Below are 20,990 nucleotides of genomic sequence, written 5' to 3' on the forward strand. Positions count from 1 at the left end.
TGCACCAACGAAAATTATGCGCGAGAGCGAGCCAGGCTAAATGAGATGCCAGCCTGGCATCTACAGCACTATGAGCTCTAGTCTCCATACAATCGCTCACATCAACTTCCCCAATTACATTCTTTATTCACCTCCAAAGGGTTGTAGGTAATAGTTCCACAAATCAGACAAGGTAGATGATTTTATAGCCTACATTATGGTAAAAGCACCTTAGTCTACCAGCCCTTTCGTTCGGAAATTCTAAAACAACGATGCATTTTAATACACCAAAATAACATTTGATATACCTTACATCTTTCAGTAGCCATAGGTGTGTATATTTGAACAGAATCTGGTTTGGTTCTTACCAGGGCGTTTATCTTCTGAAATATCCGAGTCTAGTGCTGGCCCGTTGGTTCGCCTATTCCACTGTAGCTCCAAGCGGTTAAGTTTCGGTTTCATGTTTACAACACTCTTCGAGTCACAGTAAAATGTAATATTTGCTACATAGCTTATTTATTGCGTGGGTGATTGAGTTTCCGTAGGTATCCGCTGCCTTATTATGTATAGAAATGAGGTGTGACACATACAACTTGAGGGGAACATTATGGGACGTGAAGCAGGCCTAGTTAGTTTCGTTTCAGCACTGACTCGCGGTCAACAGATCGCGCGCGCGGGGGGGAGGGGGAGGAGGAAGAGGAAGACCGTTTGATTGACGAATGAGCTGTGAAATTATGGTATGGGGTTTAGAATACTATTGGCTGGAGTTTTTCGAACCCTGCCCGTTCCGCAGATGATTGACGTGTTTAATTTCCATTTCAGTGCTTCCAACTCAGTGGCTGTAAGTGGGTTAGGAATAGGATTTCAAGTGATTTTGCAAAAATGACCAAAAAAGCTAATTCCATACCCTACCTTTAAATAAGTCAAAGTATTCTTATTTAATTAAAAAAAATGACCTTTCAATTGATTGCTATGTAACTATCTTCATACTAAAAAACAATACCAAATAGATTTTGTTGAGTTTAGTATAACATTAATAATAATAACACTTGGTTAGATTTTATTTTTTGTAGTGCAGTTCACACCTCCACCCCACCCACACTTGCCCTCCTTTGTGGAGTTTGTGCTATTTGGGTTATGGACACACCCACCTGTCGACTATCAGACGTGCAAGTAACAACCATTCAAATGTAAGTTCCTCCCACAATCCTTTGTTATTCTCATTTGCATTCCAGTCCCTACAGCTGATTGGTTCCCTTTAACTCCGAGAAGCTATTGGGACAGGCATATAGTGACTATATTATGAACACAACAGACTGGGGCCTCAACATTGAAATCAAACTGTAAGGGGGACACTGGGATGTACTGATGCAATAATGATTGGCCTTTTTGTTCTCATATTGAAGTAGTTTTTTTTTTTTTTTTTTCAAATAACGAGTCTCAATAATAGTCTGACATGTCAGGACCAGTTGGATCATCGGACCAGCTCACAGCAGTAAAAAAGGAGAGTGAAAAAGAAGAATTTGATGATTTCCTACAAGAGTTTTTGTTTACAACTCCGAAACAGAAAGACGAGCCTGGACAGGGTCATGAATATAAGACTGAAATATTCTTGTCACCATCTGAGGAAATTAAAAAGGAAGAACTCTCTGATTTAGAAAAAAATAATCACACAGATTATTTTCCAAAAGGTGAGATTTTCAACAGTTTGTATTATGGTTTCAAATAATGTAACTTTGTAACTATTATCACCTGAGATATTGTATTGAGATATTGTGAAAATCTTTTTTTTTCTTTATTTCTGATGTTGTAGGAGACATTCAAATGATCCATGCTAACAAAAGAGTGCACTCTGAGATGCAAGAAAACAAAGAGTGTCATAAGCGCTACAGGTGCCAAACAACAAAGGAGAAGCAGCATGAGCAGATACCCCCGGAGGTCCATACTGGAGAAAAGCCACATCAGTGCTCTCAGTGTGGAAAGGCATTTGCTCACATGTCTCATCTCAAAAGACACCAGCTGACCCACACTGGGGAGAAAACACATCAGTGTTCTCAGTGTAAAAAAAGATTTAGTCAAAAGTCTGATCTCAAGAAGCATGAAATGATCCATACAGGAGAAAAGCCACATCAGTGTTGTCAGTGTGGAAAGGCATTCACTCAAAAGTCTAAACTCAAGAAGCATGAAAAGATCCATACTAGAGAAAAGCCACATCAGTGCTCTCAGTGTGGAAAGGCATTTGCTCACATGTCTTATCTCAAAAGACACCACCTGATCCACACTGGGGAGAAAACACATCAGTGTTCTCAGTGTAAAAAAAGATTTAGTCAAAAGTCTGATCTCAAGAAGCATGAAATGATCCATACAGGAGAAAAGCCACATCAGTGTTGTCAGTGTGGAAAGGCATTCACTCAAAAGTCTAAACTCAAGAAGCATGAAAAGATCCATACTGGAGAAAAGCCACATCAGTGCTCTCAGTGTGGAAAGGCATTTGCTCACATGTCTCATCTCAAAAGACACCAGCTGACCCACACTGGGGAGAAAACACATCAGTGTTCTCAGGGTAAAAAAAGATTTAGTCAAAAGTCTGATCTCAAGAAGCATGAAATGATCCATACAGGAGAAAAGCCACATCAGTGTTGTCAGTGTGGAAAGGCATTCACTCAAAAGTCTAAACTCAAGAAGCATGAAAAGATCCATACTAGAGAAAAGCCACATCAGTGCTCTCAGTGTGGAAAGGCATTTGCTCACATGTCTTATCTCAAAAGACACCACCTGATCCACACTGGGGAGAAAACACATCAGTGTTCTCAGTGTAAAAAAAGATTTAGTCAAAAGTCTGATCTCAAGAAGCATGAAATGATCCATACAGGAGAAAAGCCACATCAGTGTTCTCAATGTGAAAAAAGATTTAGTCAAAAGTCTGATCTCAAGGCACATCAAAGGATCCATACTGGAGAAAAGCCACATCAGTGTCCTCAGTGTGGAAAATCCTTTGCTCAAAAATATAATCTTAAGCTACATCAGATGATCCATACTGGAGTAAAGCCACATCAGTGTCCTCAATGTGGAAAAGCCTTTAATCAGAAGAGCAACCTAAAGCAACACCAAACAAAAAATACAACATGTGGGAAAAGGCCTTTTGTCCAAAGTCTAAACTGAAAAGGCATCTGCAGGGTGGAATTTAGGTCAAGAATGTGTATATGAACTACTGTCATGTTTGCTGGTTGTGTGATGCTACTGCCTGAGCATGAATTTGATAAAGTTGAACTGATGCTATTATCTCTGTAGATGATGCTGAAGCTATTAAAACAGTGGAAACATCTTGCCACCACTCTAAATATCTATGACAGCATGAAATGCTTTCAATAAGAGTAGAAGGTAGTTAAACAACCCTACCACTGGTCATTTTAATTCATTTCTCTACCCAAGCCCCATCTTTCCTCCTGTGTTACTGCTGTTAGAGGTATGGCCATGCCCACCTGAGTAATAATCTGTTAGCAGAGATCACACTTGTAATGGAACATGGAATTCTTTTCTGCAATCCTTTATGATTGGTCAGGTTATAATCCACGGAATAAATGGACAGGTGGAAGGTGGAACGTCCTTTATATCTCCAAAGGTTCCTTTAGCCCTCTGGAGGATTTGAAAAACTGTTCCAAACACACATCTCAATCTTTGCTAGTTTTTGTCCAAGATAAGTGACACCATTAGAAACCTTTATTCAACTAGTTTCCAAATATATAAGTTTTAAAAGATAATGGACCAATGACACTTTGTAAAAACAATAAAAGAAAATCCTCCAGTCCTCTCACCTGCAGCAGGCCCATTCAACTTAATTTGCATTTGAAAGAAACACTCACAAAGTGACCCACTTAGAACCCGTTTACATGACGACGCAGGGCGTTTTTGTCTTCACCGCTTTCACACCTTTAACGATACCGGTAAAAAAAAACATGTATGTCTGTCAATTAAAAAAAAACCTCACAAAAAAACCACAAAGTGGCAGATCTATAGGCCATAGTCTGTTGGAAAGCCCTGTTTCTCCTGCATGACGCTATGCAATCCAAATATGGACATTTCCTTTGTATTAGCAACCAATTGCGAAAGTTCAAAGACGAGTCTAAGCTGAGAACGAATCTCATTGGCTGTGTTTCATGGCTGTTTTCTCAAAACGAGTTATTTGCGGTTTTGAGTAATTTTCCGGTAGATACTTCTCAGCCTCTGTAGCACACTTAACAGTATTCTGAAGACATTTACAGAGAGATTTGTTAATACATCATTCCTGGCTTGATTTATGTGACATGTTAATCAAAAAAGCATTTTTTTTTAAGGCTATGGACAGTATATTTGGATTTCCTAGGCAATGAAAGCAGATGTCCTGAAATCCCTCTGTAATTTTATTGTAATCTTGTTTGTAAACAACATGAAAGAATAATTTTGCACCTGGCTTTATCATATGCTCAGATCTATCTAGCGGAAATACATGCAAAATCATGCATATTTAATGAGATAATGCCTAATTTGCATAATTAAACATACACATTTCAAAAACTTGTAATACATTTTTTTCTCATACTTGTGTACGTAACCAACTGTGGAAGTTTCATGGTGATACCTATTATTTAAAAAATGTACCCTATTCAACTGTAGTGTCTTGCCTTAAAGGGTAACTGCACCCTAAAATATGTTTTTTAAGCTGTTGATAGATTGAAAATACTCATAAGTGGTGAACTATACTATTACCAGGGTTAATATTGACAAAAATCGTATGGAAGCATATGTGTTCCAAAATTCAAATGAGAATGCATTCTGCAATATGCAATTCTAAAATACATTACATTATGCAATTGCTAATTCATTGTGCAATTTAATATTACAATTTGCAATACTTTCTTTCAAAATGTATTTTAATATGCAATGTTAATGTAATGTCTTTTAGAATTGCATATTGCAGAATCATGCATTCTCATTTGAATTTTGGAACACATATGCTTCCATAAAATCGTGTTTCTCGACAAAAGTAACATTTCGTATGATTTTGTATTGGAGACTATGCTCTCCGCGCCTTCTACGGGTTGAAACATGCCATGGCAGAGCTGCCAACTCTCACGCTTTCGGCGTGTGACACACGATTTTGCCTGTTTACACACGCACTCACGCCATACATCCATTTTCTCACTCAAAACAAAATATGATTTTGGGCTGAGAGTTCGTTCCTTTTAAAACTCCCAAACGGTATATGACGCTAAGAAGCGCCACTGTACAGAAGGCTAACCCTATTCGTTGCATAAGACATCCAAGTTTGCGACAGAAGGAGACACCCGCGGGAGAAAATTGCAATCTGGTCAGAGAGTATGTTGACAATGTCACAAATCATAGGTCTATATCGTTAAGAACTCACTCTCTTAAACTTAAAATCTTGAAAGAAATCAGTTTGTGTGGATGAACTTCATTCCCTAGCCTACATGTTAACTTTAGACTAACTTGTTGCACTTTTGTTGCACTGTTTTGTTTGCTGGAACGTGTGGATAAATAACTTCTGGAGAGAGCTAAATCATAGTGCTCACTAAAATCATAAAGGAACATTGCAAGACACTCATCTCTTATATGATCCCTGAAAGATTTTCTTCGACTTGTTAGTGTTTAGCACATGTATTTTATCTAATGACACAGAGAGCAAAATTAATTGCATCCACATATCCTTGTCATGCATCTTTTATTTCACTCGCGTAAAACTGTGAGATAGAAAGCTACCTCACGTATTTCTTAAAGCGACAGGCACTCAATTACACACACCACTAATGCACACTCAATTAGACCTAGGCATAAAAATAGGCCTATGAGTTAGTGTAATAGTCTTGAAATCAGTACACAAATGACTAAACATTTTTAGCTACTAATAGTTATGCAGATTGTAAAATATAACATTATTAACAAAATATGTACAGTTATGAATTCCAAAATATATGATATAGAAACATATGACTATCATTTTCTCTGTGTGTGGAGGGTTGAGCAGAATCTTAGATGGCCACTGGTGTAAATGATCACACAATATTCAATATTAGGTTACTGATGATTAAATCACCAAATACACTAAAATAGTTTTTTTTAAAAAAGCATCGAAAAAGTATCGAAATCACAATTCTTGACTTAGTATCAGGATCGAAACAATAATTTTGGTATCGCGAGGAGTGCGGTAAAAACTTTTGGTCACCCCCGACAGAATCTCACTCCAAGATTTTTTGAAAAGTTGGCAGCTCTGTATGGCCTGTTGGTCCAAAATACTATTGGAATGTTGACGTTGTCCTGCACTTCTCGTCCAACAGTACGTCACCGGGTCGTTACAAATTAGGAATGAAACGCCCCAACACCTGCTGCCCTGATTAGCCTACCTGTGATGTCTGTAGCACTCATTCCCAGTTTGACACGAAATCACCATGGTTGATTGGCTGCAGCAGGGCTAAAGGTTAAAGGTCAAAGGTAAAAAAATACACTATAAATATATCGAGCTAAGACTTTTGAAGTTTTAACCTTGAAAAAACGGTGTTGGCTCCATAAGTAAAAAGAACATATAAAAATGTTATGTACAAATTGGAAAAATCTCTGACTAAATGTTTCTTTCAAATGCAAATTAAGTTGAATGGGCTTTATGAATGGGCCTGCTGCAGGTGAGAGGACTGAAATCCTAGGATTTTCTTTCATTGTTTTTACAAAGTGCCATTGGTCCATTATCTATATATTTGGAAACTAGTTGAATAAAGGTTTCTAATGGTGTCACTTACAGTAATATGTTTATTGGACAAAAAGGAGCAAAGATTGAGATGTGTGTTTGAAACAGTGTCAAATCTTAGATTTAGACTCCAGAGGGTTAAAGGAACCTTTGGAGATATAAAGGAAGTCCCACCTTCCACCTGTCCATTTATTCCGTGGATTATAACCTGACCAATTATTAACAGAAGCTATTAGAATGCCAATCACAATGACAAAGGATTATAGAAAAGAATTCCATGTTCCACTCCAAGTGTGATCTCTGCTAACAGATTATTACTCAGGTGGGCATGGCCATACCTCAAACGGCAGTAACACAGGAGGAAAGATGGGGCTTGGGTAGAGAAATGAATTAAAATTACCAGTGGTAGGGTTGTTTAACTACCTTCTACTCTTATTGAAAGCATTTCATGCTGTCTTAGATGTTTAGGGTGGTGGCAAGATGTTTCCACTGTTTTAATAGTTTCAGCATTATCTACAGAGATAATAACATCAGTTCAACTTTATCAAATTCATGCTCAACCAGTAGCATCACACAACCAGCCAACATGACAGTAGTTCATATACACATTCTTGACCTAAGCTCCACTCTGCAGATGCCTTTTCAGTTTAGACTTTGGACTAAAGGCCTTTTCCCACACGTTGTATTTTTTGTTTGGTGTTGCTTTAGATTGCTCTTCTGATTAAAGGCTTTTCCACATTGAGCACACTGATGTGGTTTATCTACTGTGTGGATTCTCTGGTGTCCACGGAGGCCAGATTTCTGAATAAATGCCTTTCCACATTGAAGACACTGATGTGGCTTTACTCCAGTATGGATCATGTGATGATTCTTAAGATTATATTTGTGAGCAAAGGATTTTCCACACTGAGGACACTGATGTGGCTTTTCTCCAGTATGGGTCCTTTGATGTGTCTTGAGATCGGACGTTTGACTAAATCTTTTTTCACATTGAGAACACTGATGTGGCTTTTCTCCAGTATGGATCATTTCATGCTTCTTGAGATCAGACTTTCGACTAAATCTTCTTTTACACCAAGAACACTGATGTGTTTTCTCCCCAGTGTGGGTCACCTGGTGTCTTTTGAGATAAGACATGTGAGCAAATGCCTTTCCACACTGAGAGCATTGATGTGGCTTTCCTCTAGTATGGATCTTTTCATGCTTCTTGAGTTTAGACTTTTGAGCAAATGCCTTTCCACACTGAGAGCACTGATGTGGCTTTTCTCCAGTATGGACCTCCGGTGGTATCTGCTTGAGCTGCTTCTCCGTAGTTGTTTGGCACCTTGAGCGCTTATGACACTTTTTGTTATCTTGTTCCTCAGAGTGCACTCTGTTAGCATGGATCATTTGAATGTCTCCTACAACATCAGAAATAAAGAAAAGAAAGATTTTCACAATATCTCAATACAATATTTCAGGTGATAATAATTACAAAGTTACGTTAATATATTTGAAACCATAATACAAACTGTGGAAAATCTCACCTTTTGGAAAATAATCTCTGTGATCATTTTTTGTCAAATCAGAGAGTTCTTCCTTTTTAATTTTCTCAGATGGTGACAAAAATGTTTCAGTCTTATATTCATGATCCTGTCCAGGCTCGTCTTTCTGTTTCGGAGTTGTGAACAAAAACTCTTGTAGGAAATCATCATATTCTTCTTTTTCACTCTCCTTTTTTACTGCGGTGAGCTGGTCCGATGATCCAACTGGTCCTGACATGTCAGACTATTCTTGAGACCCGTTATTTTTTGAAAAACTACTTCAATATGAGAACAAAAAGGCCAATCATTATTGCATCAGTACTTCCCAGTGTCTCCCTTACAGTCTGATTTCAATGTTGAGGTCCCAGTTGTGTTCATAATATAGTCTCTTTTCCTGCCCCAATATCTTCGGAGTTAAAGGGAACCAATCAGCTGTAGGGAGTTGAATGCAAATGAGAATAACAAAGGATTGTGGGAGGAACTTCCATTTGAATGGGTGTTACTTGCACGTCTGATAGTCAACAGGTGGGTATGGCCATAACCCAAATGGCACAAACTCCACAAAGGAGGGCAAGTGTAGGTGGGGTGGAGGTGTGAACTGTACTACAAAAAAAAAAAAAAATCTAACCAAGTGTTATTATTGTTAATGGTATAACAATTTTAGCTGGTTTTATCTGGTCTTTGCTGGTTTTCTTCCAGCTATTGCTGGTCTTTGCTGGTGTAGCTGGTTAGGCCACCAGCTAGACATGCTGGCGTGACCATCTGAGGAAGCTGGTCGTGCTGGTGTGACCAGCCTCTCGTTAGGGATACAGCTGGTTTAAGATGGTCATGCTGGTGACCAGCCTGTCAAGCTTGACAAAGATGGTCAAGCTGGTTTTCTAAAATGACCAACATAAGCTGGCGTGGCCAGTAAAAACCAGCAATGTAGACCAGCAACACCAACTAAAATGACCAGCTTGAGATGGTACGACAATCAAAACCAGCTGAATTACCAGCTGAAGGTATGTTTTTGCGAGAGTTTTTCTGGTCTAGCTGGTTAACCATCATAGGGTGGTCAAATAAGCTGATTAACAAGCTGGTCAACCAGCAAACCACCTTTAGCTGGTCAGGCTGTTTTTTTTTCAGCAGGGATCACACACACACTCACTTCTCAGCAAGTCTCACACAGTGCTGCATCTCATAAAACGTACTCAAAGGGGTGTGTGTGTGTGTGTGTGTGTGTGTGTGTGTGTGTGTGTGTGTGTGTGTGTGTGTGTGTGTGTGCATGTGGGCGTGTTTGTGCATGTGTTTGTGTAATGTTTTATGTACATGTGTGTACTGTATGTGCTGGTGCGTGTGTTTGTAGGTATGCGTCTGTGTATTTGGGGTGTGTGTGTGTGTGTGTGTGTGTGTGTGTGTGTATGTGTGTGTGTGTTCCTGCATGTTTGTTGCGCCCAGAGCAACCATTCTCTTTTAAAACATATATATTTGGAAACTAGTTGATTAAAGGTTTCTAATGGTGTCACTTACAGTGGGTACGGGTTGAGAATGCACCTTCTCCCGCGGGACTCCCGAAGAGATCCCGCAGGCCGTCAAGCCGATTTTTTTCGAGGCTAAGGCAATGTACCCAAACAACCACCAGGTGGCAGAAAGTTTCATCTCGCACTTCAAAATGATGAAGACCGCATATCCGTCAATAGTCGACTCCTTAATCTTATTTAATCATTACAATGAAGGTGATGACTGGCGAAATTATTCAAACGACATTTCAATGAACCATTGTTGAAATGAATGAAAATGGTTATAGAAAATCGCCTACAGCCTAACGCCGACACCGCTGATTCTTTGATTGATTCTAAGCTGTTTTGATGTAGGGGATGGGTAAACTGGCGCGCTACAAACATGCTACCAATCAAATGTAATATTAGTAGGACTAGCCTACTTAGACACTTTAGTCCAGCGGTGGCCAACCCGCGGCTCGCGAGCCACATGCGGCTCTTTGCTTCTTCTCGTGCGGCTCGCGGCTGCTCAACTGCTGTTCTGACTTCTCCTCGGACCTAAACGTTTTCCTTTTGAAATAGCCTTTATTTCCGGTAAATCAAAACTAATTTCAGAATTTGATAGTAGCCTATTGCCAAAAGTAATTTAATAGTTAACAATAATCATTTTACCGTCATAATATGGATAGGAATTGGCCAAAACGAAGCAGACGTGTTTATTCTTCAGCCAGGTTTAATGCTACTGTTGCAATCAGGAATACCCTGAAGCTAATCGTAAATAGAAGGAACACGTGCCATTGAAAAGGGCCATTTATCGTTTTGTAGCATAACCCCTCTGGTTAATATGTCAAAGTACGGTAGCCTAATCAAAACGAAAGCACTCTGAGATCGCAAACCTCCGCCTCGCGCATCCTGCTTAACATCTCGCGCCTCCGCTTAACATCTTGCTTAACAAACAGACAAACCCCGATGAAAACATAACCTCATTTGCGGAGGTGATATGTTTCTAGCCTACACATTCGTTTAGTTCTTGGTATGCCACTGATTCATAAAGCTTCAAACCTGAACATTTCCTACATACTTTTGCAAGTAGGCTGGTAATGGCTATAGACGTCAGTCACTCGTTTTATTTTTGTTTATTTTCTTTTTAAAAGTTAACTGAACACTTGACATTGCATTATCAGGTGTTGGAGCATTGCTCATGCCAATAAGTCATTCAGTGAGGGGGGATTTGATGTGTGTCTGATCTTTTTACATTTTCCAATGATCATTTATCAATGATCATTGAGCATCTGCCAAGTGTCTTACTTTAAATGAAAAACAAAGGAGCTATAACTGTAGGCCTAATGTTGTGCTGTTGTAGTATGGACGCCTTTTTTTTGTTGTGCGGCTCTCTTGACTTTTGTAGATTTTTTTTTGGCTCTTCATGCTAGACTGGTTGGCCACCCCTGCTTTAGTCATAGGCAACGTTGCCATGTTAATTTGGGCTAGAAGTGCTTGCTTGTGGTGGCGCTCCTGTCCGCTGCTTCTCCCGAATTGTGTGGCAAATTTGTCAGCAATCAGCTTAAATGTCAAATCATATTTATTTCTCTTTGTCGCCATGGTAGGCTACTGGGGGAAACGCGGAGAAACGAGATGGTCAGTCCTCGTATTTTTTCTTCGCGTTTCGTTATAAGAAATATATAAGTAGGCTAATAGTTAGTCTTCTTCCGTTGAACGGATAGGACGCTCTTTGTTCCGTATTTTAAGGAACTACTCAATGCACACACACTACAATGAAAAACACACAAAGAAATAACTAAACATATAGCCTACAACCTAATGACACTTTAATGCAGCGTTTCTCAAACTATGGGCCGCGAAACGTAGAGACTGCTGCTGGTCCGCAAGACATGGAGTGAAATTAGGTCCGGTGATCTGATAATTTGCTGCGCAATTGACCAAGTAACCGCGGACCGACAGAAAAAGAAAGCAAACGTTGCTGCAGAAATGCTTGCTAATTTGATGTGTTTAAACATAGAGCCATACAATTAGGTGTGTCTGTTATTATGATAATTTTCGAGCATAACTGCTTGTCCATAGCTCAGTGACAGGTGTTAATAGCCTTGCCATAAGCACTGCTGCAGGTGCTTCTTTTATTATGCGGTTAGAGCACAAGCGCTTACTCATATAGACTATAACTCGGAGGGACAGGTGCAAAACCACCAACTGGGATGGATCGAAGGGCAAGCAAGCACTGCCACACAACGTGAAGGCCTTTGTGTTGTCAACAAACAGAAAGTTTCCTACGATGGGGAGAAGTGGCCGCAAGGACTGCATCGATAAGATCAACGAATACAGTAATGTTTTACAACCCAGCTGGTATCCGCTGTTCATTCCGACATATAAAATAAAACAATAGGCTAAAAAATAACTGCATGCGTAATGGACACGGCTCTATATCCTAAATAATTTTCGAGGTTCGCCATTTGGTAATATGACCTATCCTTGCTGACAATAATTTAGATTGAGCACAACTAAAGTTGCACGAAGGCAAAATACAGTCCTAAAAGCCTATTCTATATAGCCTGGCCAATATTGTAGATGTGCAAAAGCAGCATTTGCGTGCGTGCTTGCCGGTGAGGTGTAGCCTACAAAAATGAGCATAACATCTGATTATTAAAGTATGGCTATAGGATATAGGCTAGAGAAGAGTTGGTTTAAAATTCAAGTGTAGTAAAAAAAAGTTTGTGCACATCCCCGGTCAAGGTGCAGAACAAGAGTAGGCTAAATAATAAAAAAATGGAAAAAGGTTCGCACACTTGAAATCCTTCTTTTTTGATTTGATTTTATTTTCTTTATCACAAAGGAATGACGTTTCGACCGTGTGGTCTTCTTCAGATTAAAATTCAAGTACGTGCACTATTTAACCCCTCGAGACCGACTGCAGTCTGCTGACACAGCCAGACGACTCTCCCAACCCATTCATTCGTTTTGGCCGATGATATAACCCATTCATTCGTTTTGTGCGTATATAGATTCCTGCATGCTGCATTACCGTGACCCTTAGCCTACCTTGTGGATGATTTTTTCTCATTGGAATACAGCAGGACAGAATGCCTTTTATCTAACACACGCAAAAGCTGAGATTGTTGGAAGGATAGGCTACTCAACAAACTTGTTTTTCGTTTCTGGGAGATCTCGTTATCGTTTTGGATTGTCGGATTTTTATAGGCTACTTATTGTTTGGACTTATGGACAATGAACTTTGAGGGGTGGTTGTTAGTGCTTTACAAAGCTTTGTGTTAATAAGTGTCGGTCCTCCTATCCTTCAGCTCACTGCGCGATGCAGTTGCGCATAGTGGCCACGAAGTCATTCTGTTTACGACACAATACATGATATTTGTGTTTTTCGTTTCTTAGATTTAATGCATGTTTGACATGTAAACAGGCCTTCAGTCCGTTAACTTAAGGCCTTCTTTTGCATGGGGTTGCTCGCATCCGCCCGTAACCTAGGCTATTATGTGCGTAGTGGCTGCATATAGCCTACTCTTGATTATAATATAAGAGGCAAATTGTTACAGGACAACTTAAACGGACTTCCCCAATGCTTCCCCGCAGCACATTACATTTTAATATAGGCTAATATAGGATGAACAAAGTATATGGACTTGCTATATTAAATCCAGTAGCCTAATAATTATATGTGCCACGTCCGATTTCGCAAGTGATGTAGTAGGCTACGTTTAAACATCGACAAACGTCTGTGAGAGTACCCATTTCATGAAGAGCAATTGTCTTGTGCGATCATTCCCCCTCCTCCACACTTGTCTAACCAGTTCACTAGACATTATAGCCTACCTATATGCGGCATTGAGGACGATTGCCTCCCTCCCCCCTCTCTCTCGACAGACACTTCCTGACACTAGGGCTCGGGATCATGACATCAAAACTTCGCGGGCACAGCCACAGTGGCAGCTTCACTCCTTAGTTTATGGATTACTATGGATTTACTCCCGCCTTTTAGTGTGTTCCTGTTACTTAGTTTTTGCCTTCTTGGTCGTATGTTGCTGTGTAGTGGGGTGTAACAGTGCAACCCACGATCGCAAGAGGAAAAGAATAAATCGCTACTATATTTCTGCTTCTAATTGTCTTGTGCATCTGAATGAATGGATATTACGTTCAGTGCGCTACCAAATGGCGGCGATATTCCTAGAATGCAAGGCGTGTGCCCGAGCCCTATTATGTAAATGTAAAAATGTGTGTGTGTGTGTGTGTGTGTGTGTGTGTGTGTGTGTGTGCGCGCTGAACCACGAATTCACATATTAACTTTTCTTTTCAGCAGACATCGCAATCATAAAAAAATCGCAAAACTTTTTAATAAAATAATGCCTCTTGTCTTAATGGGTTCCGGAGGTTCGTAGAGTAAGTTTTGAACCCCGGTCGCTGACGTGTGATTCAGATGCCTTAACCAGTTACGCCACAGTTCGAGTGTCAATATCTTCACACTTAGCCAAGAAATATAAAGGATTCAGTCAGTCGAGTTCATTTATTCGCGGCATGCACTTGAAACGCCGATCAAAAGTTCTGACATGTTAAACTGACGTTAGTCATTAATTCACCACATGATAAAATGCTGTTATATTGACGCACCCACGGTAGTCTATGTCTATCTCTGAATCAACATGAACATGCATAACGAGATCCATATATTCTAAGTTGCTAGAAACTTCTTTTGCGGAGCTAGGCCTACTAGTCGATGGTTACAATGAATCACCCTCACTGCCCTATCGCATATCTGACCATCCATTGTTACAGTACAATGTTACAAAATGCGCGATCTTCTCCGTGCATGTAGCCTACACTCTTAGAAAAAATGGTTCTATATAGAACCAAAAAAGGTTCTATCACATGCTTCATATATGGCACCCCTGAAAGGTTCTATATAGAACCCTTTTGAAGGGTTCATCAAAAGAACCCTATAGGGTTCTTTGAAGCCAGACCCAATGGTGCTATATGGAACCATAGAGAGGTTCTTTATTGCACCATTATTATTATTATTATTATTATTATTATTATTATTATTAAATCCATAATGTTTTTGTCAAACCTTATGAAGACTTGTATCAAAGATAAGAACAGTCTTTAAGCATCTCTCCTTGTATGAACAATGTTATGAAGAAGTGAAGGACACAGGCTTTGAAAGATAATTTCTGTTTATTTCAAGGTATTTTACATTAATTCATCCAAAACTACTATATCTATATGTGTGTGTGTTTTTGCAAGATAGGTTGCAGTGAGTCCTGGCCAAGAGTGGCAGCAAAGTCATCATCATCAAAAAAAAAAAAAAACACACACACAGAAGACAAACAACCAAGTACACCAAAGACCAAAGACAAAGACACAGGACAGGGAGGGGAATCTTTGTGTTGTTGCAGGACATTTTTAGCAAGACTTTTTCAATGAAAGTATGTTGATTATGGGGGTGGGATATGAAATATTAAAAAGATAGTATACACAGAACAGACACTCTATTGCTTCCGCTATGGACAATGTTGATTTGACAATGGTTTCTCCATCCAGATGGATGCTAATGCAATCAGCTTTCAGGGCGTTCAGAGATCTGTGGAATACGATGGTCGGGTTAGGGCTGACTGGTTCCTGTGGGACAAAGGAATATCAGAATATCAGGACTTGTAATTTAAGGATTATTTTCCAAAACACAATAAAACTAATTTTCATAAATGTCATGAAAATTAAGACGGCATCAGAAGAATTGGAACTGGGTTAATACTATTTTGTATAAACCAAATTCAAACATTAAATCAATGGATATATTGCCTTTTGAACAAGAGCTATTCCATTGTAAATAAGAAATATTTCCTGAAACTATCTGCAAGAACACAGAGCACATACATACCTCTATACAGAACATGAAGTTGCTGTTCTCCCTGAACAGGTCTGGCAGCAACAGTAGGGCAGCATCTGTTATGACAAAGTAATTTATAGTCAATTAAGCCTATTCAAGGTCACTGTAACAATAATGTTCTTTGAGTTTTCAGGTTTGCTGATAAAGAGAACTCACTCTTCATTCCAGCCTCATCAGAATCATCCAGTAGGGTGGGCGAGATTGGTTTGGGATTTTTCTTGTCCCTCATGGCTTGGACGATCTTGTGTGCCACTCCATGGCGTAACTTTAACAGAAGACATAAATAGTAAATAACACAGAATGCATATGGCTAAGGTTCATTTTGCGTATCGGAGGGCGCGCTCAACTTCTAGAGTAAAATAATACTGACTGAACTACAGGTGGCAATTCTCTTCTCCTTTTGGCAAGCTGGTGTATGTATAAAAAGCATAATCAAGAATTAGTCTGGTTTGTTTAAAGCCACCACAGTTCTCAGAATGGCTGCAAACACATACCTCATCTAAGCAGTGCAGAAACTTGGAGGTCTCCTTGAATAAGTGTAGTAGCACTTCTTTGTAAATCTGAAATTTCAGAGAAAAGAAACCAAATTAGCATAAATCCATAGTTTTACGAATACAATTGAAGGGAGCAGGAGGGACACCAAAGATGTAACATACCGTCTGTGTTATCCTCTGTTCCCTGCAGGCTTGACAGCAGCCCCCTCTGACTCCCTCTTTGAGCGACTCTTATAATGTTGGGTGTCATCACACTAAGGGCATGGTGAAGGCTCAGCTCAAGTCCTGACCAAAACGCAACCTCATTTCATGATGCATCTACAACAAACATAAAAATAGATACAAACATACATTTACAATAACATTTAACATTTATTCATTCAGCAGACACTTATATCCAAAGCAACTTACAGAACAAGGAATAACATTCAAGCTACAGATAACACCTTAGCTAGGAACTACTACTGCATCAGTCAATACTGTTACTAGCGAATGAGAGAGCAGACATTATGAGGAGGTACTAAATTAGTTAGAGTGTGTTGTAAATTGAAGGTTACATTATGGTTTCCAAATTGCAAATTAAAATGCCTGGCATCAACCATACTGAAATCACATCAATGCAATATCACTACTGGCTACTTACAAGTTTTTACACTTTCAGAAAGGGGAACATCTCGACCACCTCCTCAGCTGGTTTGCTCATGTTCTCCACCCTCTGGTATAGCTTGTGCTTCATACGGTCCATAATGTTGGGGAGGCCTGGCTGTCGCCGGCGCAGCTCGTCATTAATCGATGTGCTCTCTGAAACTGAAGTCATCCTCCCCAACAACTTCTGAGTCCAACAAAATCTGAGAGAAAATATTAACAAAGCAGGAAGAACTGGTATTGAGTGTGTGTGTAATGATGTTGTAAATGTTCTCAAATCAATATTTTTTAAGAGCACCAAAAAAATTGCAAACCTCTTTTGTTGTTTCCCAAATTGCCAGAGGATATCGTGATATATTATGCTATTCGCCTCTTTGCTCTCTGAAATTAGTCATAAGAAATTCATACAATTAGGATGTCAGTACTGGCTAACAGGCACACATAGGGAAAATGCAGGCAAGAGTGTTTAAAAAAGACACCTGATGTTACTTCCTCCAAAGGCGGTTCCATCTTTTGTTCCCAAACTTGTTTATTTCGTCTCATGTACAATTCTCAAATTCAGCAAAAGAGACCTCTCTGTTTTGAGCTTGATATGTAGCCACTCCAGTAATGTTTCCTGTAGGTATAGACAAAATTATGAAGCTCACTCAGCATAAATGTTACATAAAAAGTTTCTTTAGCTTACATAATAACAGAACTAAGGAATGATACTTACAGTAGCCTACATGAATATCTTGATTATTAGCTGCTAGATGATTACCTTGTTATTAGACATCCCAGGCCATCACTACATCTTTTATGGTTGGATTCCTGAAAAATTACCAATCAAAGATCATGATTAGACAGAGAGCTTTCAGTTGCTTAAAATAAACAATAAACATGATAGGCAAACAATCTAGATGTATGTTCTGGACAATAGTGAAGCATGAAGCTCGGACTGACAGCAGAGCTGTAGCTAGCTGCTAGCTCTACAGAATGTGTTTCAGAAGTCTGTTATCACCTTTACTGTCTATGGTTATCACACTGTGGTAGCCATCCAAACTTGTTGGTTGGTTTCCCTGTATTTAACTAAACAGTCTGCTATTAAAGTATTAGTTACTGCCAAATCATTTTGCATCGGTTGTTGGCTGACGTTATAGCAGGCTAGCAATCAATGACTTCTAGCAGCTATGCTGCTAGCTAGCGACAGATAGCTTAACTTACCGGGGGGAGAGAGGATATCACAGTGATGTACACAAGCTCGAAATATAATCAACAGTTGATGTTATTGCCAAGCTGACAAGAAAGAAGAAAACTTATCTTTGAATGGTGGATTCAGTAGAGTTAATCAATGTCTAGGAGAGCTAGCTTAGGCTGCTGCTAACATCCTTCAACGAACCTAACGTTAACTAGCAGCTAGCTAGCTGCTATCACACTTCTGACAGCTGACCGTCGTAACGCCCACTGACGTTTTACAGTACGTTTGTCTTTTTTTTTGTATCACTCATGTTGCACGGACAATGAATAGCCTATCAATCGGTGAAAAGGAGATGAAAATTTGTGTGACTTACCGTTAAATCAGCAGGGTGTGTCTCTCTCGGCGAAAGGGTTCCATAAACGGTCGTAAAAGTTCAAAATAATACTCGCGTGCAAGAGATAGCACCAATTTCCAATAATTTCAGGCAAAAGGTTCTATTTCCTTTGCAAAGAACCCCTATGGTTCTATATAGCACCCACAAGCACCCTTTTTTCTAAGAGTGTACGGTTATAAGTAAAGTGACATGATAGGCATGTAGGCCTATTCAAGATATTTATGTTAAATACATTTTATTTTCAGTTGTCAAAAGTGGTGGGGACAAAATCTGTGATAAAGTGCTGGGTAAGCTACCCAGCGTCGCCGGTTAAAATGAACATGCCTCCGTTTTAAAATAGCCTATAGGCCTACACATTTCTAAGAATTCCTGGCATAAATGTAGCCTAAATGTCCATCTTGTCCATCTCTTTCGTGTTCGCCTTGACAATAATAGCCTATTCACGGAAATGCGGTCTTGTAACCGTAATGAATTAATGAATTAATCTAAGGTTGCCTATCGAGTCTTTCAGGTTGAATTGAAGGCTTCTAAAACCATTTTCATTAATTTCAACAATGGTTTATTGAAACGTCGTTTGATTATAATTTCGCCAGTCATCACCTTCATTTTAATGATTAAATGAGACGGATTAAATGAGACGGATATGCGGAGCATTTCTCTCCCTCTCCATTGACCAAAACGTTGCTCTGGCATCTCTGCTGGACTGACTGAGTTAGGCTACGTCGAGTGAGAGAGCTGTGAGGTAGGCTGTAAACATTCGAAAACTCTGCAACTGCAATCTAACATGCCGAGCGTCATGTCTCTTTTCTCCGCTTATCACCAGCACGGTGTCCTCGGGTTTTTCCATGAGCCGAACCTTCATATTATTAGGGCGGTCTATGTTGCCCCCTTGCGGTTGCAGTTTTCCCGATGCTTCGGGAGTCCCGATGTGCGGGAAAGAAAGGAGCATTCTCAACCCGTACCATCTGTATATGTTTCTTGGACAAAAACTAGTAGAGATTGAGATGTTAAATTGGAACTGTTTTTCAAATCCCCAGGGGGGGATTTAGACTCCAGAGGGTTAATACCACCATCTACAGGCCGATGGGTATACAGTCCTGAATGTACAGATAAATCCATTTATTTTATAGCCCCCCATGGATGAAATTCCACAAAATTTGGCATACTCCCAGAGGGTGTCAGGTTAATCGTACACATGAAATTTGGTGCAGTTCATAACATCTCATCTAAAGATAGGGGCAATTAAAGCAATATTACATTGCATTTTCAATTTTTACCATGGGGGTGCAAATCACAAATGACTGGTTATAAGCTAAGTTGATGCGAGCTCTTGAGACCAACATACCATAAACATTTTGTCATCCTCGGTGCCACGGTTCAGGTAGTTATGTAGGAAAAACTGCAATTTTTGGGCTTCGGACGGGGGCAGCGCGGGGTTGGAGTGACCCCCAGGGAAGAAATTAAATTTTCCCGCAGAAGTCTACTGGGGCTACATGCCCACCAAGTTTCATGTGCCCCGGTGTTACGGTGTCCCGGGAATCGTTGACGGAAAATTCAGAATCGATGACGAAAAAAAAAAGAAAAACTTTGACATTAACTATATGACCGCTTCGCTAGCTACGCTTTTTGCAGTGCAGTTCACACCTCCACCCCACCCACACCTGCCCTCCTTTGTGGAGTTTGTGCCATTTGGGTTATGGACACACCCACCTGTGGACCATCAGACGTGCAAGTCACGACCATTCAAATGGAAGTTCCTACCACAAGATAGATAGATAGATAGATACTTTATTGATCCCCAAGGGGAAATTCAAGGTCCCAGCAGCTTAAGACACCACACACAACATACAGTACAATGTAAACAATGTAAACAGGAAAATTAAAAAGCAAATCAACAATCAACATGACTAAAGGAGCAGTAGAATACTATAGATAAGGTATGCATGAATGTACTGAGGATTGGTACTGTGATCCAGTCTGAGGTGTGTGTCAAGTTGGTAGTGCAAATAAGTCCAACAGTGCAACAGTGCAAGATTAAATTCTAGTGACCAGTAATAAATATGTACAGTACAAAATGTAAGCATAGTAATAATAATAACAGTACTAATATAAATATATGGACAATTAAAATAAACTTAACATAGTAATAATATAAGAGTTAGACATGAGGGTAGACATGTAAGCCATGCCATGTAAGTGTATAAGAGGGTGGAGGTGCAGATATACTATGCATAGAAGTCCAACTCTCCTTTTCCCTTCAGTGAAGCATTGTACAGTTGTATGGCCCTGGGTACAAATGACTTTCTCAGTCTAACAATCCTTTGTTATTCTCATTTGCATTCCACTCCCTACAGCTGATTGGTTCGCTTTAACTCCGAGAAGCTATTGGGGCAGGCAAATGATATATTATGAACACAACAGACTGGGGCCTCAACATTGAAATCAAACTGTAAGGGAGACACTGAGATGTACTGATACTATAATTATCTGCAATTTTGTTCTCATGTTAAAGTACTTCTTAAAAAATAACCAGTCTCAATAATAGTTTGACATGTCAGGTCCAGTTGAATCATCGGACCAGCTCACAGCAGTGAAAAAAGAGAGTCAAAAAGAAGATTTTGATGATTTCCTTCAAGAGTTTTTGTTTACAACTCTG

At 39.6% G+C, this 20,990-nt stretch overlaps 1 protein-coding gene and 1 long non-coding RNA gene across 2 annotated transcripts; one reads left to right on the forward strand and one right to left on the reverse strand.

Moving 5' to 3' along the window:
* The first annotated feature begins 1,836 nt into the window (after positions 1-1,836).
* Positions 1,837-3,141, forward strand: LOC134078970 (zinc finger protein 84-like). Its single transcript, XM_062535133.1, has one exon. It carries the CDS (start codon positions 1,837-1,839, stop codon positions 3,139-3,141), a length of 1,305 nt encoding a protein of 434 aa, XP_062391117.1.
* A 13,950-nt stretch (positions 3,142-17,091) lies between these two features.
* On the reverse strand, positions 17,092-17,626 carry LOC134077880 (uncharacterized). Its single transcript, XR_009938779.1, has 3 exons — positions 17,524-17,626; positions 17,243-17,379; positions 17,092-17,144 (listed from the first exon to the last, which is right to left on the reverse strand). It is a non-coding gene; the product is annotated as an uncharacterized LOC134077880 (long non-coding RNA).
* Positions 17,627-20,990: the final 3,364 nt, after the last annotated feature.

Source organism: Sardina pilchardus, chromosome 4 (assembly GCF_963854185.1).
Source record: "Sardina pilchardus chromosome 4, fSarPil1.1, whole genome shotgun sequence".
NCBI lineage: Eukaryota > Metazoa > Chordata > Actinopteri > Clupeiformes > Clupeidae > Sardina > Sardina pilchardus.